Source organism: Patagioenas fasciata, chromosome 19 (assembly GCF_037038585.1).
Source record: "Patagioenas fasciata isolate bPatFas1 chromosome 19, bPatFas1.hap1, whole genome shotgun sequence".
In the NCBI taxonomy this organism is placed as follows: Eukaryota; Metazoa; Chordata; class Aves; order Columbiformes; family Columbidae; genus Patagioenas; species Patagioenas fasciata.
The window spans coordinates 7,399,991-7,422,232 of NC_092538.1; the positions used below are offsets into that span (position 1 = coordinate 7,399,991).

General features: G+C 50.1%; 1 protein-coding gene across 3 annotated transcripts in view; it reads right to left on the bottom strand.

The window, feature by feature from the left end:
• The window catches only part of POR (cytochrome p450 oxidoreductase), a 28,777-nt gene extending 7,320 nt beyond the window's left edge, over window positions 1–21,457 (bottom strand). Inside the window, exons 1-7 of one of the 3 annotated variants that reach the window (XM_065852925.2) lie at window positions 21,375–21,457; window positions 19,148–19,277; window positions 9,324–9,516; window positions 3,185–3,233; window positions 2,200–2,328; window positions 1,451–1,600; window positions 437–561 (exon numbers count right to left, since the gene is read on the bottom strand). In XM_065852925.2, the coding sequence (XP_065708997.1) occupies window positions 437–561; window positions 1,451–1,600; window positions 2,200–2,328; window positions 3,185–3,233; window positions 9,324–9,502 (632 nt within the window). In that variant the 5' untranslated portion in view covers window positions 9,503–9,516; window positions 19,148–19,277; window positions 21,375–21,457. Of the gene's footprint in view, window positions 1–436; window positions 562–1,450; window positions 1,601–2,199; window positions 2,329–3,184; window positions 3,234–5,181; window positions 5,450–9,323; window positions 9,517–15,188; window positions 15,210–19,147; window positions 19,278–21,374 lie in introns of those variants that run through there. The other 2 variants (XM_065852928.2, XM_071817161.1) reach the window with 2 other exon arrangements.
• Window positions 21,458–22,242: the final 785 nt, after the last annotated feature.

A 22,242-nucleotide genomic window follows, 5' to 3' on the forward strand; every position in this document is an offset into this window, starting at 1 on the left:
AAGGCAGAGTGTTCAGGTGAGCATAGAGAGGTACAAAAAAAACCCAAAAAATCATTGTCCAGGTTGGAAGATTGCTGCCTTCCACTATAAAACAAACAGTTCACAAGGAGATGGAGGGACAAATGAGCCCACCCATACAGGTTGGGTTAACCATGGAGCTGCAGCAGGGCAAAGGCAGAGGCTGCAAAGCTCTCCAGGTACACAACTATGGCTGTTTAAAGCTGATGTGGGATTTCACTAGGCACAGGACTCCCTGGGATGCTCCAAGCGTGCAGGGATCCATGTGTGGGAAAAAGAACAGACATGCAGAGAGGTGTCAGCTCCCACAATTAGCCCTACGGAGTTTACTTCTGTCTCAGCAGCAGAGTCAACCCCCTGCCAAGGTCCCTTCCATGCTGCTTTGGCCAGCTCTGACCAGCCTCTCCAACCTACTCACTTGCCATCATCATCTCCCAGCCCGAGTTCAAAGATGCGTTGGGCTCCAAGCTCCTCCAGTCTCTTGTCCACATACTTCCCCATGGCATTGAAGTGCTCATAAGTCTTGTTCCCCAGCCCAAAGACCTGGAAGGGAACACCAGTTAAGCGTGGAGAAGCAGGGGCTGGATTTTTCCCATTCAACCAGCATCTTCTGCCCAGTAACACCCAGCAAAGGATGCTGCAGACAGACAGGACAGCAAGACCTCTCCCAGCTACTCATCAGCTATTTACGGACCTTCTGAGGAAGATCCTACCACTGGAGAGTGGTCAGTGGACACCAGCACCTCTCCAAGCCGGGCCTCAGTACTCCAAGGGGATACAGGTACAAGAGCCACCTGCCCCATCTCCTCGAGGGACCTGCAGGAGTTTGGACTGTCTGGAGACGAATCGCTGTCCCTTCCCTCCCACAAACTGCTCAGCAAATGTCTGCTCACTGCTTTACACAGAGCAGCTTAACATCTCCAGCAGTGGATTTTCTCCTCATTTGCAATTATGATGCTGCCTAAGGAATTTGGCCAGGGTTCAGGCGAGGTGGCTGTATCTCAGCCAATTATTCAGCTCACACAGGAAAGAGCTACACGCTCCTCCAAGTGATTTAATTTGTGGGAGAAGATCTGGCCCAGGGCTGCTCAATTAGCTTCTGAACAACAGCAGCAGCCTGTAACTCATTTACAGACCTTATATTCAATGCCTGCTGGGCCATTTGCGGCAAGGCATTACCAGTAAACCCTTGTGATTTAGGGAGTGGAGAGAGTACTCTGACATCTGCATTTAAAGCCCCCAGATATATGTATATGTATATGTTTGCAAGTATCCACAAAGCCTGGAGAGGAAGACAACAGGGACCGCATCCAACATCGGCATATAGGCATAAACATCATGTTGTGCCTTTTCCCATGCCACGTGCAGGCACAGTGGAGGTCTTTTGACTTTCCTGCCCAAATGCAACATGAACTGGAATTGAGCCACTTACTGCAAACCGGAGACCCGACAAGTCAACATCAGCCTCCTGCAGCCAGTCGTAGAAGTCTTGGGCATTGTCCGTGGGATCGCCCTCGCCGTAGGTCGCCATGCAGAACACAGCTAAGGACTTGTCAATCTCAGAGAGACGACTCAGGTCCGACTACGACCAAAGGAAATAATAAAACCTCAAGGATCCCACAGTGTGGTTATTGGGCAAGCCTATTGTACAACACAGCTGCATCTGGTGTGCAGAGCACCACCACATCATGTCAAACAGCTGATTACAAAAGGGGCTGGAAAAGGCCAAACCCACCCAAAACACCAGGGGAAATAAAGCTGACTCCCCCCACTGGACTGCAAGTTAATACTTCCATCCCTCCCCCAAAAAGCAATAGGTTTTTCCATACAAGCTTTAAGGGACCAGGATTGTTCAGTCTGGAGAGCAAGACTGCAGCAGTCTGGGTTTAACGCCAACTACACAATGCAAATGGAGCAAGTTTCATGCTGCCAACAGATTACTTTTGACTCCCAAACACTCCAGGTTACCTCCCCCTTTCAGTCGTATTGCAGTGTTCACTCTAAATCCATAGACTGGCAAGGACCAAGCCCACCTTTGCATCTCTCAGGCCAATCCAATTTCATTTTCTCCCCTAAATTACTTTATTAAAAGGGCAACTGTCCCTTGGCTAGGTCCTTTCTCCTATTTTAGGGAATGCTAAATGATGTTACCTATCCTGAGGTTGTTCATGGCTAAATTACCAGATCATACTCCTCTGGATCCGCTGCCATGCCCCGGAGACCATAGCGATGAGCATCTTTGGAGAGGCGATTGGCAAACTCCTCTGCTGTACCCGTCTGGGAACCATAGAAAACCACGATATTCCGCCCCTGGAGAGAACAAGAAATCCCTCTTAAATGGCGATTGCTCATTTGGTAAATGCATGGAGGAAGAACATCTTGTTAAACACAAAGAAAACGCCTGTGATCAGGAGCCCCGGACTGCGACTTAGAGGTAACCAGGAGTCTGTGCTGGTATGGGGATTCCATGCTGGGTCTGCAGTGGAAAACTCAAGACTAAGCTGTTAATAAGAACATGACTCTTGTCAGTCTTGGAGGGATGACTCAAGTCAGACTAAAACCTCAAGCAAAGAATAAACCCTCAAGATTTATTCTCATCTCAGCCTCAAGGCTGCAGTGAGATTCCTGGAAACAGGGAACTCCCAGGGTGGGAAAGCCAACGTGCCCAAGCTTTGGGAAAGTGCCTAAGCACCAAAGCTCCTGCTCTGCCCTAAGCCAGCTACTTTGAAGTAAAACAGAAAATATATCCAGCCCTTGCTTCCTCCTCTGCTTCCTCTGGTGTCCAGTCCAGCAGAATCACAAGCCGTCAGTTCTGTGCACAATTCCCATCCCAAAGTGAGGTAGTTTGGGAACCAACCACGTAGACAAACAACTGCCAGCCAATGAATTTAAAGTCTCTGCCATTTCCCTCCCCTCCCTTTGCTCTCATATTACCCTTTTTTTTTTCCCAAAAAAATTTTCACTTTTTTTTTTTCTCTAAGAACAACTCTCAGGCATAGGTTGAAAGAGCTATTCCTGCCTGCCCACACAGCCTTGCCCTGGATGCTCTTTGCAGCAGACACGTCTGTGTCCAAAAAACAGCACCCCCACTGACAGCTGGACAGTCTCCAGATGAAATCAGCAAGGACATGAGCTCCACACCTTCCCAGCACCCCATGTAGCTTACCGTCTTCTTCATCTTCTCAATGAAGCTGCTGTCTCTCACTGGAGCTACTCTGAAAGACAGGAGGAACCTCTGTTCAGGTGGGCACGTTCACTCTTTAAGGTCAGGAATAAGCAAGTGGGAAAAAAGCGGACCTCAAACAGTACCACAGTGGTGAGAGTCCTTGTCAAACACTCTGATGTGTCCTGTCCCACGGATGCCCATCGCTCAGCTGCAGGGCTTCTCCTCTGCACACAGTCAGGGTGCAGGGAGCACAGGAGAATCGGTCCTGAGCCATTTCCCGCAGGGCACATTCCCCAAGCTAAAGACAGACAGGACTAAATACCAGCTGTTCTGACCTCAAAACAACATGCGAGACACAAGTCCCAGAGCTGGAGCGCCCCATGTAGCAGATGGACACAGCTGATCAGACCCACAGAGCCCCCAGCAAGGTGACCACTGCCTGTCAAGGTCCTGCAGGCCCGTTCCCATGCCAAGGTTTCCACACCCAGCACAGATCTCCAGCACAGAGGGAATCTGTATTATCACAGGGAGGTTGCTTTCTCCATTTCAAAAGCAGAACAAACTTCAGCAGCATCAGAAACATTGAAGCAGAGATACACACCACCATGCCTACCCCACCAGGGAGCCAGAAGAGCTTCACTATCCTAAGCACACCCTGTTTCTCTTTCACAATGGAAGAATGCAAGGCTGGGTCTCCTGTGGGAAGAGAGAAGCCTCCGGGCAAAAAACAAATGGTTTTGGCTCCAGCCCACGGGAGAATGTGCAGAGCTCGCTAACAGTTTCCTAAACTCTGCAGCCCAGAAGGAGGGATCTCTGCGGATGTGCTGAGACATCTGCGGAGAGCAGACACACACAGCGGGGCAGGGTGGGGGACACTCAGTGAGACATGCCTTCAAACACCCCTTTTTCTGCCCAAAAGTATCAAGGAGCTCCTTAACCTGGCTGGATAGCTCTGAGCACCAACACAGCCTCATATAGCATGCACAAAAGACGAGCAAACCCACCCAAAAAAGCTACCCAAGTAGCTGCATCCCCAGGAGAGAGCTGCTCCACACTCCCACGTTGCTCTCTCAGCAGTTAATCGTCTCCCTTTCCTTGTGAACCTCTGTGGTTTACTGCCCTCTCAAAACGAAATCCAATTAAAATAGCTGTTGGGTCAACTGCTAAACAAAATGCTTCTAACGGAGGCGGGGGAAAAAGTTTCAGATCCTTTCAGCAAGCTCTCTTTGGAAGAGAAAAGAGTGCAGCACATGGAGCTCATCCGTTTTCAAAGGAGACAACCCTGCACTGAAGTGCTGTGGTGAAGAACAGTCTGTGGCTCAGACAGAAGAAATAACGAGCCTGGCTTTTGAAATAAAAAAGGCTACAAAACTCCCTGAAATTGCTTCATCGGGGTGGCTTGAAAATCTGAGCTGCAAAAACAAGACGTCGAAGACAGACATGACCCTCATTTTCATCGCTCAGCCAGGAAAACTTAGAAGAGAAAGTGTGTTTTCAGCAAAACTGCTCTTATAGCTTAGATAGCTCAGGGTAGCGACTAAGAATGAGAAGTGATGGGTGGAGGAAAGGGAATTAACTCCATTGTCAGAGCAAGTCGTTAGTTTGCACAGATTGCACACCCTTGGTGAGAGCCCACAGTGTGACTCCCAGGGCTCTCCGTCACTTTGATTTCAGGAGGAAAAAAGGAAAGTGGAGGAAGTCACCGACAGCTCAGCAACGATATCAAAGTCTCCGTCTCAGCTGAACACCTCTCCTTCAGAAAGCTCCCATGCCCATGGCTTTCCTCTCGAAAGCACACGTATATCCCAAAGCAAGAAAACGCATCATGGACGTTGCAGAGAAACCCAGCACTGACAGCAGTGTCTACTCTGCAACCCACCTGCCTCTGAGCAGAGCCTCTCCCCTTCCTTCTCCTCCCATCCCAGGAGTGAGATGCATCCCAATCCAGACAGCTCTGGGGTGATGCTCCAAGTCGGAGCAATCCCAGATTAACTCACCTTGCTGCAGCCGCCTCTTCTCGCGGGGCCGAGTACACGCAGCCCATGGCCGGGGCAGGGAAGAGGCAGACAAAGAGTCGCAGGGCAGCGAGGGGAGGTGTGGGGGGACGGATCTAACTCAGCTCTGGAGTAACACGCGCACAGGCCTTTCCATTCTGCTCCTCCTGGGCATTAAAGCCAAGCGTCAGCCTTTTGTTAAGGAGAAGAGAGCCGGCAAAAAAGGTCCCAGCACGGGTCATAGCAGGAGTGGTTCTGTCCGCTCAGATCCTCGTGGCAGGGCTTTGGAAGTTACTGAGTGGATTCACAGAGTCCTGAGAAACTGCAACATCTGGCAGCAGTGGCAGAAAGGAATTAGGAGCGGAGAATGAAACCTCCCAGGATCCTCCACAGCACACATCCCTCTCCCATCCGCGTGGAGCAAGGGGATGGGACACAAAAACCCTCCCCCAGCCTTGTTACCTTGGAAACTGTTTATATCACAACTGCTTTTATATATATTCTTTTTTTTTGTCTTTTTTTTTTTTTTTTCTAAGTTGACGCTGTAGCTGAATGAAATGATTCCAGACACTGCATGAGCAACACTACGGGTAACTATGGCAGTGCCATTACGGAGACAGCTCAAAGGAGTTTGTTCTCTTCAGGATCCTATTAAATTAAATTAGAGATGGTCTCTCTCTCTCTAACACACATGCAGGCAGTGCAGAGCACTAATCAGGCTAAAGAGCTGGAGCAATTCCTGCCACAGGAAGCCCTACAAGCACCAGGGAATGGATTTCTCTATAGCTGCAGAATAGAGATAAGCCAATTTCTGCCCCAAACAATGTTAAAGACGGGTGGGGGAAGGGAGGAGGTGACACCCAGTGTACCAATTGATGTCTCGCCTGCCTCTCCCCAGAGCGACAGTCTGCACAACTCCAGAGCAGGGTCATGAGAAAGGTAAGAAATCTGTGATTGAGAAACATGCACAGAGGGCGCAGCCAAAGAATAAAAATAAATGAGTGCATTCCCCAGCAGTGTCACCGTGAGGAAGTGCGGTGGCCACGGCTATGTGGCAATCGAGAGCCGTTCTCCTAATGACATCTGCAGAGCAGGCCGCGGGGAAGGCTGCTCCGGTGGTTTCAATTAAGTCTGAAAACGGTCACAACGCAAGGAATCCTCTTTCAGCAGCACCCCAGCCTGCCCCACGCACGCATGTGCTATGCAACACAGGTATAGGACACCTTGTACACAGCAAACCTCTGCTTGTGCTGGGCTCTGGCCCTTCTCAGGGGTTCTGGGCAGGAGAACAGATCCAATGGCTGTGAGGGTCAGGGATCAGCAAGCGCCTGAGCTCTGGCTGAGCCCAGAGACGCATCACTGGGGCAAGACCGTGACCATTCCCAGACCAGGCAGAGTGAACCCAGCCCAGATGCCACCCAGAATGGGGTATTTCGACTGTGCATCTGTTCTTCCACAATCCAGGGCTGCTTGACTCTTAAGGTCAAGACTCTGCACTTCAGTCAGAGACAGCCCTGCCGAGGGCTCTCTGCCTTCATGGGTCTGGGACAGTTTCCCTGCTTGCAGACGGGCTGTCCCTGCCTGCCCACACACCAGTTTGCTACCCAGCTGACAGTGTGATCCTGCATCTTGCTGATTTGCTTGTTCATCAGAAAGGAAACTCCACTTTAGACTCAAGAATGACAGGAGGGAAGGAAGACCGAGGCTAAACAAGCTTGTTTTCCCCACTCATTTCCCTCCTGGTTCCAAATGTCCTATAAAATAATGTTGCAAAAGCTGTGGGAAGTTGTTGTCTCCATCCAGCCACAGCCTCTGTTTGTGGGTCCACACTGCCCTCATACCAGCTTCCTACAGTGACCACAGCAGGGCTCAGGGTCAGGCTTAATGTAGCAAGAAAAAACACCTCAAAGCCTCTGCTCATTCCTCACCTGCCTGCCTGTCACTTTTCCAAAACACAATTCTGTCAGACAACGTCTGGTGCAACCTCGCCTCTCCCCACTGGTTACGGGTGATGGGAGGTGCTGCTCTTCCCCAGCTCTTGCAAGGAGCAGCTGTGCGGTGCTCCCTGCCAACCATCTCCCACACAACAGAGGAGGTAGCACGGATCCCACGTAGGAAACATGGGCAAAATATCTGAGAATCAGCTCAAAGCAAAAAGTCCTGCAGCAGAACGAGGCAGTAGGATGCACCTGTGAGGAGCCAGAAAGCTTCTCTGTGGCACGACTTCTCCACAAGGTCACGACAGCCGCTGAAGAGCTGCACGTGGTGGGAAACAAGCTTGGAAACAGTCACAAGGACGGTGAGCACGAGAGCTCTCCAAGTTGATCTGTGTCACGTCAGGATCTAATTTCAGACCAACAGCGCCATTTCTCCAGCCAGCTTCGCACTCATCTCAATGCAGCCGCTCTTGGTACAACCTCCAGCAGCAACCACATGCACTGACACACATGGCTTCTCTTGCAGGCACGAGAGGGAAAGTATCCGAGTCATCCAACAAAACAAATTCCCAAGATACATCCAAGCAGGCCCACGGTTGTTGCCAGCCTCACGTGCATCTGCACAAGGTATTGCAGCCAGGGACATTTCTTCCTTCTAAACTACTCTTCTTTTAAGCTACTCTTCCCTTTATCTGGGGATTTCAGAACAGAGCTGGCATCCCAGGCTTGCCTGGAAGCTCTGTCACCAGAGGAAAGGGTCACAATCTGACCAAAGCAGAAACCATGAGACCAAACCTGCTCCTTTTCAATTAGGACATGAATTACAACACAAAACACTGGATGACAAGCCCTGAACGCTGAAAGCAGCACAACCCGCTAAGGCAGACGTAAACGCCTGAGATAACAGACCCACAACCGCTTGCTGTGTTTGATTTAGCTTTTACACACAGGATAACTAGGATATCAATCCCCTGCTGAAGTGCCTTCGCTTATCACCAAACATCCCCATCTGGGCAGCCTACAGACAGGTCCTGCCACAGCTTCTTTCCACACCAGGCTGTAACGCTCTAAAATAAAGGACTGACAAGTATTTCTTGCCAGAGCAGCACCTGCAAAGTGCCATGGGGAGAAACCCACTTCATGCAGGACGCATTGCTGGTGCAACTGTGTACATTAAATCTTGAATGCACTGCGAGCGGCCAGCCTCACAACTGTGACTTTGGGAGCCTATGGTGAATTTGTAGCCAGAATTACAAACCCAGAGGATTCACCTTTGTTGCGTGGTTACGTTCTGCAAAGCCCTGATACTGGAAAGTGTAGAGCTGGGCGAAGGCTGAGGCTGGCCACCCCTCTGGGGCAAACTGCTCCCACACAGGGAACAGATCCTAGGAGACTGAAGGCAAAGGTTTTGCACAATGGCAACTCCTACGATCTCTGCTGCAGGGGGTTTCAAACCTCTCTGCTGCTCTTACCAATGCTCCAGGAGGAAAAAGAAGGAACAAGCTAAAAAGCCCAGCAGAAAACCGATGTTAAGTTTGGTATGTGATTGAGACAAGGAACTAAATGCACCCAGCTCTCCACCAGTGCAGCTCACTCCTGGCCATAAGCCCTTTGCTGAAGACAGGGTGGAACAAGGACCTCTCCCTCTCCAAATCCAGCCTCCTGCTGCTGCAGTAACCTGGCATCGAAGCCAAGCAAGTTTCACAAGAGCTGCCAAGCGGTTCATGCCCAGGAACTACCACCCAGCTTCCCAAGACTATTTCTTCTCTTCACAGCTAAGGGTAGATAAGATTTCTGATAGGAAACCTGCTTAAAAGCAAGTCCACCTTTCTCCAGATTTATGTAAATATGGCTTTTATCAGAAAACACAGAGAACAGCCAAAGCAATCCTCAGGAGTTTTGAAGTACAGCCAGGGGCTTTTCTGCCTTGTCTTTTTTTGCCTCGTTTGCAAAAAGCAAATTACTGATTTGGGCCATACGGTGGGATCAGGCAGAACTGTAGCCTGGCTCTTCTGTGGGGATTTCTGCATGGCGAGGCGACCAGCTCAGAAGAAACACAAGGGAAAAAAACCCACACTTTGGGACTAAATCCCCCTAGCTGGGGACTTCTCAGAATCCAGATGAACTTCCCACACAGCCTCCAAGGACCCACCATAAGCAAGACAGAAAGCTACACTCACCCCGTGCTGTCCGAGAGTTGTTACTTACACTGTTTGCATTTTGGGGAGGTCTGGGATTTCCTCCTTTTTCTGGCGGAAGAAGAACCAATAGGTAAAAAGCCCAGTGATGAGCGAGATGAGAAACACGTCCGTTATGCTGAAGAGAGAGTCTTGCTGCACAGCGTTGTCGGGAGGGGAGACGTTCAGTTCCATGCCGGCGTCCCCCATGGTGGTCAGAGGCACTGTAAGAGGGAAAAACAAACGAACACCAGCAGTCACACAGTGCCACAGAAGAGCATTAAGAGACATTCAGTGCATGCTTTTCCACTACATGTTTGCTCCCAGGAGCACAAGGCAGCCCAACAACTCTCTGGAGAAAGGCTTTGCACCATAATACTGTGAGATCCTTTTGTGTCCCAAGGTATCTCACTGCTGCACCAAGCTTTTCACTTCCCATTGCATCCATGTGGAGCCACCAAAAGTGATTTCTGCTCCTCTTCTGCCAGCACCATTGCAGCAGCCCCACATTCCAGCCAGGGAGTCCAACCTGGCTCCTAACGCCCCAGCACAACTCAACAGGGACTCACAGCCAACCTTTATTAATGCCCATACCACGGAGCCCAGGTGGTGTTAGTGGGAGAAGATCTCACTCATCCAGTCACCCCACAGATCTGGGGCTTTCTCTCTCCTTTCCACAAGGTGAAATGATGCCCCAGACCTACTGTTGTGCTTATAAACCAGAGAGCAGGACTCTGGCATGGTGCTACTGTGAGCATCCCCACATTAGGTCATCACAACACAAATGCTGAACACTTCTGATTTACAACCCACTTCCGCATGCAGACTGGATGTACTATCCACCTCTTTTTGGACCTCCGGTTTCCCAGTCCCCTCCACTATGTTCCCCAGTTTAACTTCCATCTCCTTGAATTACCCCTTTCCACTTGCCAAGGCAGAGTTTAAGCAACTTGTGACTTGCCAATGGCCATACCCAGAGTCTGTGATAGCACAAGAATGAGCACCCAGACAAAAGTCCCCATTTAGCCCTATGGCCCCTGTCATTCACCTGAGGAACCACCTGAAGCTCCCTCCGTCCCTGCCTCCCACTGCTCTGAACTCCTGACCCTCGTACAGATCGCAAGATTATCTTCCCAATGCACGAGGACGCACTGTGTCCAAGCAAACAGATAATTAATTCAAAACTTGATTTGTAAGGGCAAAGTGACTCTTTTATTGTACTTGGGCACCCTGCCAACCCAGGAGACCATGGACATTTGAACTTTCACACAGAATAGTGACTCAGAGCCATGGGTGTGCCACCAGAGAGAAAGGACATGTGCCATGGCTGAGCCAGGAGCAGAGACTTGACCTGTTCAGCAAACCCATGCCTGACAGAGAACAGCTCCCAAACATCTTCCCTGGAGCGGGGGTGAGAGAAGCAGCAAACTCCAAGTTATACCTGCACTGAGAAATAAAACTGACTGAAGTTTCAGGTTATGCTAATGCGTACAGGAGCTGGGAAGAAAAGGGAAGGTGATGTTTAGGGAGTGCTAATGATGGAGATCAGGTAAGGTCTTCAGCAAATCAGAAGCCCTTGTCACTCCACCAAGGAAAAGTGCAGCTCTGGGGAACAAAGTTCTCTACCATGGGCCACCAGCCCTGCACGGTGCAGGGGAAAGTCCACAGCCACCTGGCAGCAATCACCAGTGGGCTCCTGGGTGTTTTTGCAACCCAATCACCTCTCAGCCCCACAAGAAGTTTAATTCAGTGGAGAATCTGGCAAGTGACTGTACTGTGAAAGGCACTAAAACACCACTGCAAAGCTTCCCAGAGACAACACTAAGCAGAGGGGCAGAAGAAAAATGTTAGTGATGTGACTGCAGACAAGCAAATTGCCCATTTCTCTCCATCAGACAGGTCACCCTGTCCTCCCGCCCCTGCAGACAGGCTTTCCATCGCTGGGTGTTATTTCTGTACAACTGTAGACTAAACTGTTAAGTTAAAGCCTCCACAACCGGAGCTTAGCTGCCAACAGCACAGCTCCCAGCAGGGCCCCTCTCCCGCTCCGTGTTGGGTCCCAGTATATTAGCGAGGAGCTGGTCCAGCAACTAACACCACAGGAGCACATCGGTGGGGGGAAAAACGTCGCTGGTTTAGTGCTTTCACAAGTCCTTTCCCATGCACAAAAGGCAGCAATAAACCTTTGCTCAGAGGAAGCCATAAAAGAAAAAAAGCTGACAGAGACCATGCTAAGCTGGTTTGGGGTAGGAGCTGCACCCCTTCCCTTCCGAGCACCAAATCCAGCCCTGGCAGCTGCCAAGCCCAAGGAAAGCCCCGTGCATGGAGCATAGCACATCCCGTGTAACACGCTGCACGTGGAGGGGAGTTTCGAGCTAGACACGGGTTCGGTGAGCAGCCGCCAGCCCAGGGTGGAGCACAGAGGCTACAAGAGCTCCTGGGCCTATCAGCAAGGCCAGGGCTACATCTCCAGCAGCGGCTCATTGCCGTGCCTAAAGCAGCAGAGCTGCTGGCCTCCCAGAGCAGAAGGGACAAGCAGGAACCACGCAGGGTGCTGCTTTTTGTGTTCCCCCAGCAGCGATGCCTTAGCAGGAGAGAAGCTCCCAGGAAGGCAGCGTGGGCAGACGCGGGGGAGGATGCTGTGCTATCTCCTGTATTATCTTCTGGCCTTCAGCACGCTGCAGCTCTCCAGAGCTTCAAAGGGGAACCCTCCAGCTGCTGCAGCAGCCAGACCACCCGCTGACTCCTCACAACCAGAGAGAACAGAACCATTTCTGGAGGTTACAGGTCTGGTGCATGGACCAGGGTTTGGTTTCGCCTCCTCTTTTCATTCACAAGTCTCCACAGCATAAGGTTATATATATATATACTGACTTCTAACCCTGGAAGGAAACAGTTCTCTATTGATGGAACCAAAGACACAAGAACTGCTTTAAGTTTTGATGAAGGGCTCCATCTGGTCCTCGACATTTAGTTATTCGAGTCCTATAGCCTAGCTACAGATTATTCCTTTTGCTCTCTCTTCATCATCCCCACCCCTAGGAACTGGTTTGCTTAGATGTAGCAAGAGAAAGGCAAAAGATGTGGAATCAGAGCTCACACTTCTTTTTTTAAAGGGTTGTCATAACTCAGGAACTATTTATTGAACTCACTTCACCTAGCACAGGAAGATTATTCCTCAAGTTATCTCAGTCTGACCTGGTTGGCTGTCATAATTATTTTCCAGAAGTTCACAGCAATTAATTTTCAAATACAAGTCCTTTTCTAACTTCCAGTGCAAAGAAATCTGACTCTTACATAGAATTTAGCTATCATGAAAATCCTGCAGTCTCTGGAAGCACCTCAATAGAATCAGACAGGGTTTTTTTTAAAAGAGAAAAAGAAGTTATGATGCAGAAGTAAAAGTTCCCTGATGCCAGTTTCAAGGGCAGTTATTGTATCTCCAATGTTTATTATACCTTCAATCAAGATAAGGCAGACTCCCATTTCCTCTTTTTTTTTACAAATCATGGCTCCAGCTCCTGGATTCGTGGTTATACACAGAGTATCTGGTGTAAAGCAGTCAGTCTCAGCTGAGATGTGAGCCATGCACATCACACAGGAACGTCACAACATTTTTGAAAGACTGCAGTCAAGGGATGCTGTGTTTTAGCACAGCTTCTCAGTCTCCAAATGCAGCTCCTAAACCTGGGAATTTGCTTACTACACGGCAGCTCACAATCATTCACATCACCAGGGAACCTCTCTGCACATCTCCATCCTGCCAAAAAGCTGCACTTCCTTCTCATATTAAAAAAAATAATATATATATATTTTTAAATATATATATATCCTTAATATTCATGCACATCTCTGAAGCAAAAGACTGGATGCACCATCAGTGCCAGCCACCCTCAAATCCCCCATGATTTACATGTGGACTGAAGGTGCTATCACATCACAGGGTTAAAAATATTAAAATATAAATAAAAATAGTATTACAACAAGCAAGAAGGGATGGGGAGTGTCCTAAAAGCCAAGTGGTTGGTAACCCAAAGAGCGCTATTCTTGTCCTCTCTTGTACACAGTAGCATTAGGAGATGGTGCAGCAGATACCCCCAGAAGCTCCATGAATCCCTCAACCGCAGCTGGCAGGAACAGCATCACGGTCACAAAATGTGGCTGGGAGGTCTTCCTGTCTGCCAAATACAAGGATGCTTCTGCAAATCACACTATAGAACCTTCTAATGACCAAAAAGCCTTTCCTCTGACACTAAGTTGGTGATTTGGATAGAAGTCAGTTCTTTCGAGTTGAAGTAGCCCTCTATTTATATAATGTTTGTGACAAGTTTCAAGTATTTCAGGACAATTTGGCCTTGTGGTCCCAGGACTGCAGCCTGCGACTCTTGCTCCAAAAAATGAGTGACCGAGCCCTGTGCTTGACTCTCCTCTGCCCTGTGCTGTCACAAGCACGCCATGACCCACAGCATCAGTCCTGCTCATGTGAGGGAAAGGAGAAGGGAAAACTGCTGATGCAACACAGCCCCAAGCTGCTCCCCATGCCACCAATACCCGATCCCCTGATCAGCCCTGCAGCTGATCACAGCCTGGAGCACCAAGAAGCCCCCCAGTAAAGCAGAGAGGGCTCCCCACATACCCACACACATCGTGCTGTGACCTATGAGCTCAGCCTGCCCTGGCACAGGGGCTGCACCCCCATGTCCCAGCTTACTGGAACAGCTGGAGTTTCCCCAACAGGCACCAAGCAGCAGCATCACCCTGTGAACAGCTGCAGATAAACACAAGAGCTGCAGGCAGAAACTCTATTTTGTAACGCGTACACGCAAAAATCTGACAACTGAGTTGAAGGAGGAATCAAGCGACAAACGTGCATGCAATGCCATGAGCGACCGTCCGTCCAACCCTTGCACCGGTGCCGGGCACCACGCAGAGGGAGCTCGGCAGGGCACAGGGAGCTGGGTGCTGGCAGGCACACAGGTGTGAAGTCAAGCCATGCCTGCAGGAACCAGCTGGCCGCACACCTCGCCACCAACACGAGCCCCAGGGTGCACAGCTCCTCCATTCCAGCCGCCCCATTCACCCCCAGCACGGACACTCACCAAAGGATTGCTTTCTGGTTTCTTGCAAACGGGAATCCATGCAAGTCACCATCACTTCTAGCCACTGGTTCTTTCAGCCTGGCTTTCTCCAGCTTAGACTCCCAGTAAAAGCCCCACAGCCACGCCAGGAGAGGGCACAAAGGGGCAGTGCTTGCAGATGTGATCTGGCAGAGAGCTCCTGTTGCTCCAGCAGCCACATGACAGGGACCCGCATGTCACTGACTCAACAGGTGCATTGCGTTAGCGAACAAAGTGGCAACAGCTATCACGGTTGCTGAGCAGTCAGGGATATCAGCATTATCATGAGGTCTGCAAGAGCTTCTGTTCTGATGGAGAAGGATCAACCTGGCCTTCCCAGGTGACCAGATCCCCCTCCCCACCACATCCCTGGTCTGACTCAGGGATCCCCCTTTCTCTCATGCTGACCATGGCACACCACAGATCAGGGACATGACCAGCCTCAAGAAGCCCTAAAAACAAACAAACAAAACCCCACAACACACACAAACACCACACAATTTTAAACCAGAGATCAGTTATTTTCACTAGCATCATGGCACAGCTTCAAAAGACGGCCTCAGGACTGAGGGGAGACACAGCGTGGAAATGAGCAGTCAAAGCAAATGGAAGCTCCTCCTCTTTGTACAGCACTGACCTGCAGCCCAGGCTTTAGAAACAATGGAAGATTGTAAATAGAATTTAACTTAAAAAAAAAAAACACAAACAATTAAAAGACCTGGGAGGAATAAAAGAAAACCACTCAGCAGCCCTCTAGCATGTCCCTGTTCCCACAGCACCTGAAAGCTTGTCGGGAGCTCACGCCAACGGCAGCACCGAAAGGAAGCTGCAGCGAGTCCCCGACGCTCTGTACAGCCCTGGAGGAGAAGGAAGAGACTTGCTCACAAACAGGAATGTGGTCTTGTGACCGGCAAAGCGTTTTCTTCTTTCACCCACTAAAGACACAAGATCAGCGAGAGGAAGACAAGCCCCACAAACACAAGGAAGGTCAGCAGCAAGTGAGCAGGGCTGCAGTGGGGACGGCACCTCTGCCCACGGCCTGTGCCCCATCTCTTCTGAATTCCACCACAGTTAGGACTTTTCCTGCGTGTTAGTGGGTGGCATGAGGCCAGGAGACCCTTGTGGCAAAACCAAATCTCCTCTTATTGCTCTCTGGGTATGAACACAACTGATTAGAATAAGAAACTGTTTACATCAGCCTGTGCCAGTTACTGGCCTCAGCAAGTCTCAAATTAGCTCTTATTCCATTCTTTTTTAGTGAAAAGAGACCTGGCAAGAAACAAAAGAAAAAAGGACCTTTCCAAAACAAAAGCAGACCATTGAAGCTGCTGCTCAGACCCAGGTTATTTAACATTGCCTTCACCAGCCCTTGGATTAGCCACTTCTCCATAGCTCTGCAGTGCTGGGATCACACTTCCCCTCAATAAGAGACCTTTAGTCTGGTCACACAAGGGTCTGTGCTTGGTCCAGTCCACACAGGCTCCCTGCTTTGGGTTTGGCTTTCACTACACTGAGCACTTCTGTATCACTTTCTTTCTGTATATTCAAAAAAAAAAAAAATCCCAGTACATCCCCCAACTTCTCATTAAGCAGAGAACCACACATCGAGCAACTCAAACTCCCATCTAAACAGATGAGGGGTAAGAAACACACACTCAACTCAAAAGCAGAGTTTTTTAGGTGAAAAACAGCAAGTTACTCTCACTGTGCAAGGTCTCTTCTAACCAGACCTTGACACATCAGCTCAGATGGCAGCAGAACTTCTATTTCAGGCATGAGACAGATGCAGAGCAGCATTGGTCAGTCTGGGGCTTGAAATATTGCATGTTTGAGCTTTCGCTGTCACACTTGCATATTTTTTTCTGGCCAATAGGTCTCATTCAAGGACAGCAGAACAGCTGTAAAAGCAAGGAAGAGAAGAACAACAGGAAAGGTTTTACTGAGGCAGAAAGCAACTCTACCCTATGTGTTTATCAAAGTGGGGCTATGCAGTAAGCCCAGGACACTGAACCAAAGGACTTAAAGCATTATCCAACACAAAAATGAATTCAAGCTTGCCAACCTGCCATAAAAGTAAGCAACCCAGAATTACTGAATTTATACACCTCCCTTCATCAGATAAAAGCCCTTATCTCAACCTTTAAACAAGGATGTGGGGCATCTCACCAGCTCAGGCACCTGAACACCTTTTGTCATGCTGATTAACATGAGCCAGCAGAGAAAAACAAGTTTTCAGGATTATGGGATAAACGAAACCTGAGAATAGCAGGTAAAGTGAACCACCTGTTATCTAATACTGCTCCCCAGCCTTCCTTCACAGGGAGGGACAAAATCAGTTTGCCGTGCTTCAGGCATCATTTGAAAGTGCAACAGGGATCTCAACACCACCAATATTCAGGAGTTGGGACCAGTCTACAGGAGTTTCAGACCATCCTTCTGCCAGCTATTGTGGGCACTACTCAGACAAACCAATTGCTCAGAGGGTTGTGCTGCAAAATCTCAGGGGCAGCCCATTCAGGCATGTGCTTGGCATGGTTCAGGTCCTGTTGAAGATGTTTGGTTTGCATGTTTGCTTTCTAAGATGAAGGGGGGAAATATGGTACTTTTCCAGCAGCCTCTTCTGCAAGTGTTGTATCCAATGCCGGCACAGGTGGAAATTCAGTGAAAACCATCCTCCTCCAAACTCTGGACATCTCCGTACCCACTGCCTCCACTTCTTGAAGGCTGGTGTGACAAGCTGTGGTTTTGCCTGCAGTCACTACAGATGGGGCTGGTAGTCACAGACTTTGACCTCTTCCAGTGGTAAGATTTGCAGAGCAAAGCCCACTAATGCTGCTCTCACTGGAGAGTCTTCCTTTAAAAATAACAACTGGAAGAGCAACAGAGGCACATGGTTGAACAGATCCTGCAAAGGTTTTAAAAAGTGTAAAAAGCACCAATTGGAACAGTATGTTTTGGGGACTTATTTATTTAAAGAAAACCAAGCACTGTTTGTATGGAACTGGGACATTTTGTATTTCTCAGGTAGCTTTCCTCTGAGGATGCAAGAGCTTTTCAGACATTACATGTTCATCTCCTACATTCCTGTAAGGCAAGGAGGTATTACTGACCCTTACATCACATGGTAACTCAACAAGAGAGCTGCCCTTCTGGTCCCAGAGCCAGGCTTCACATCTGACTATGCGAAGCGCGTGCAGTCGCCCTGCGACCACGCTACTGCTCTGGGTACGGCAACCTGAGCTGCATTTTACTTTATTTGAGCACTCGTGAAATACAAACCACCCAGCCCAGCCCCCTGCAACCACATACAACTGCATGCACCAGTAGACCCCAGAATATGAATCCTGTGCCCAAAGCGGATATCCCCGTGCCAAAAAGGGACAGGAGGCCACAGGACAACAGACAAGGTAGGCAGGGGATAATTGGGGTCAGAAGCTGAAAGGCTGATCCTGAGTTGCACAAACTGCAGCTCTCCAACTCCCCACTCCCATCCCAGTACAGTCAACATAAACAGAAGATACTTGACCCAGGATTCTTCCTTCCCCTTGTAAACACAAGCTGCTCCTCTTACCTCCAGCGGTTACGCACACAGCCCTGTTACACAACCAGGGCTTGCACAATCCTCGCAGGCATTTTATCAGCTTGCTCCTCCAAAGCCTGGAGTTCACTAAAACCCAGAGATGCCAGTAATGACCCACGAAAGCAAGTCAAGAGATGCATTTCACAAGCACCCATGCAGCAAGATCCAGCGCCGCAAAGACCGACTCACCAACTCCCTAAGCTGGTTACTAAACCCTCCCCGCAGATTTGTGCATGCGTTGCCAGAGCCAGATTTTCCAAAGACAAAAATTCAACCCCATCTTTAACCCCGAACCTCCCCATCTCCTACTCCATACAGTGAGAACAGAAAGGAAAATCAGTCAATAATTCGTTATTCCTCACAAAGGAATAACCAGAGGCCCAGAGGTAGCTAATAATTAAGTAAGAATACTATAATAACCTGCCACCATAGGTCAAACTCAGTCACTCTTTGGACTTGTGGCCCTAGAGATGTCATCAGGTACTCCTCTTCTGCTCTTTCCGGATTCTGTGAGCAATCAGTAGGGCACCATTGACTGATGTTTACTTGGGAGAAGCAGCAAGAGACTAAAAGCAACCTGTAATTATTTGCTCTAATATATGAAACTACAAACTCTATAAAAAAAACAATCTTGGCAGAGGTGCACCTGTCACTGCAGGGATTGTGACTCACTCTCGACAATAGCGCCTATAAAGTAATCTCACCGCTCGGATCAAATGATTGCATTGGGAAAGCAACTTATGCAAGTTCGGCGAATTACACTTTTAGAAGCAGGAGAGCCAACGTCAGGAAACAGAACAAAGTTCAGTATCAGCAAAGGTAACTGCCAGGTGGGTTTTCCTTTGTACCAGAGGAAAGGGACAAGGAAGACATGGCAGGAGCACAGACCTGAGCAGGGAAGCCTTTTCCCTTGCCTTTCAGGGCTGAGTAAACACATTACCTTGACTGCACCGCAACAGCCACAGGTGAGAGTAAAGATCAGATGAGATTTCAGTGCGGACACAGTTCCACGTGCTGCTATTGCTGTGGGTGAACCTGGTAAAGAAACTGGCACTCCCAGCTCCCAGCCTGTCAGATCTTGCTGCCAGCCGCCCTCTCCAAATCCAACTGCGCCCACACATGCTGCACATCCGCCGACACCCAAAAGGAAGAGGTTACCTTGCACCTACGGCTCTGCAAGCAGGCGCTGATGAGGCCCGTGAGCTCCAGCACGAAGGGTGGTGAGCAGTGAGGAAGCCTCCCTCAGGACAAGGGGTTTTGGTCGTATGGCCCCGTCAAGCTCCTCCAGCTGCTTTGGAAGAAAAAGAAATAAAAGTTGCAGAATGCACTGACTTTCTCAACCCTGGTGACCCAGAAAGCACCGCCCCCGAGATTATTGGCTGAACAGGAGACAACTGCAAAGAATGACCAAGCAAGAGGTTTTAGTCTGTCGCAATTAGAGCAGGATTAATTAGCAAAGGGTTAAGACAGCTGTGTGACACCACCTCCTCCTTCCTGCACACTCTCCACCTTACTGTCCAAGGCTTTTACACTAGAAGATTAGAAGAAAGGGCTCAATTGTGTCAGGTTTGTTTGGGTTTGTTTGTTTGCTTTTTCCTGCAGCACCAGTATCCTCCCTGATTTTTTAGAAAATTGTTTTGCAAATATAGTTCTCACGCACCATCAGGTCCACATGCAACAGAGGACTCTGAATCCAGACACTCTGCACACCCTGTTTCAGAGCAATCAACCACCACAAGATGCATCTGAAGGAAAACCAAGAGCTGTACTGAGAAAACACCAGGTTCTCCAGGAAGGGTCTGGCTCACCACCCCTTCCCTGACAAAACAGCAATTTCCTCATGCGCAGCAGATTAATCTGCAAGTTTGCTTTGCAAGTGCACACAGCTCAACAGGATTTCTCAAGGAACTACAGAAATACTGAAAGAAAGCACAGTTCCTTCTATCTAGCCAAAGGAATTAGTGCATCAGTGCACCCTACTAAGCACAACTCTGCAGCCTAACAACAAAAACGTAATTAAATCCTGCAGCTCCTCGCTACAGTCCACACAAAGCATAAAGCTCTACGGAAGGAAGGACCAACACTGTTTCACTTTCAGAATTTAGAAACAGAGACCTGATCCTTCCTTGTGCTTTTCCAGCTTCTCAAGTGGATGCATGTTCCTGCTTCTTAAAAAAGAGTTGTAAAAATACAAACCTATTTCAGTTTTCCAAATCCATTCAGATTAGGCAGAAAACCTCAGTGACCCCTCTTCTCTATATGCATTCCACCAGACATTACTGTTTCTCTTCACATTCTAAAAGCTGAGCCAACTGACCCATGGTCTAAACACTGGCAGATCAAAGCACGCTCCGAGCTGCACCAGCTGCACTTAGTCCTGCAAGTAAAACAACTTCCTAAGAACCAATTCCACCTTGATGACTAACTCCTAACACTATGATCCAGGTGTCTTCACCCCCTGCAGCTTTACTATTTCCACAAGCACATTCCCCAAGGGAATAACTTGGCTCTCCAAAGAAATTCCATTATGAAAAGACGGGGCAAACAGTCTTCCAACACCACTGAAGTTTATAAAAAGAAATCGGTGGAATTACAGCAAACCAGCCCAGTGCACAGCAAAGGTGCCAGTGATGACTCCAGGAATAACTTTCTGCAGAGAAATGCCCGGAAAAGAAGTTAATTGAAGGTTTTTAACCAGCAGCAACCAGCGATGGGGTAAGCACAAGCAACTCTGCAGTGTTCTGGAAGCCAAGCGGGGCAGACAGCACCTCCAGCCCCACCTCCCGGGCTGCCAGGCCCTGCTGTGGGGTTCAGCAGGGGCCAGTGTCGGGGGGACAGCCAGGCCTTGCACCCCCCTCAGTCCCCAGCTTGATAGGGGGAACCCCCCACATACCCAAATAACAGGGGGCCCCCCTCATGCCAGTCCCCCAATACAAGGGACCCAGTCGCACCAGAATCCCAGTAACAGGGGTTCTGGCCACCCCAGTCCCTCCCAAAAAACAGGGGGCCCAGTCATACCAGACTCCCCAATAACAGGGACTCTCGTCACCACAGTCTCCCCCAAAAAACAGGGCATCCAGCCACATCCACCTCCCCGACAAATAACAGGTGAACCGCTCAAGCCAGTCCCCCGCACAAGGGACTCTGGTCACTCCAGTCCTACCAGTAACAGGGCGCCAGACGCACCAGTCCCCCCATATAACAGGGGGCCCGCTCATCCCAGCCCCCCCCCCCCCCCATGAGGAGCTGCCGGCCCTCCCCTCTCCCTCAGGGGACCCGGGAGCCTGGTTCCCCCCTCAGCCACAGGGGACCGACCCAGGGCCTCGGCCCCCCGACCCCAGAGTCCCGCGTCCCAGCCCCGAATGCCAGCCCCCAGTTCACCCACCGCCCCGGCCCGTCCGACACTGGCGACCCCGCAGCCCCGGCGCGGCCGGCACGTAAGGCGGATCGCACCACTCAGGCACGGGCGTAAGGGGGGAAAAGCTCCTCCCCTGCCGCCCGCCAATAGGATGCGAGGGCGCCTGCGGGAGGAGATTCCCCCTCTGCGGCGGCACGGTTGGTACGGCTCTGCCGCGCCATGCGTAGAGGCGTCTTAAAGAGACAGGAAGCACTGTGGGGTCGGGGTTGCGGGCAGGGGTCAAAGGTCAAGGTGGTGTCGGGGATCGGTCTCAGGACCATGGGGACCCGGGGAGCAGCCAGCGCCCTGCGGCCGGTCACCCCCACCCGCCCCTGGGAAACGAGGGGTGCTCCACCTGGCCAGCTCTGAGCCAGAGCAAGCAGATGTGCCTGATTTAACCACAAACGAGATGATTTGGGTGTTTTGGGGCGGCTTTTAACGCTCGTGCTGCCGCCACTGTGCAGTTTCACAAGCAGCTTTGGAAACATCCCCAGCAGGAGGTTTGGCAACTTGAACCCTCAGATTCCAGCTCTTGTGGCCACGGATGGACCAGCACCTTTCTTTCTCCTTTTTTTGTGCAGCTGGGTCACGACTCTGCCAAGCCCAGCCTGGCCAAAACCAGAACACCCGCACCCCACCCACGGCCAGGTCGTGGGCCCCAGCACCATGTGCAGAGTCACCCCACGGCTGGTTCCCCTCCAGTGGCCACACAGGTGCTGTCACATCCAAAGTGATGGTCCTGCCGCTATAGTTGTGTTGACACTCACTACAGAGTCAATAAAACCTCGACGAAGGTACAAAGTCTGTGCTGGCCGAGCTGGGGCCAGCAGGGGTGTGAGGAGGGGACACTGACCCA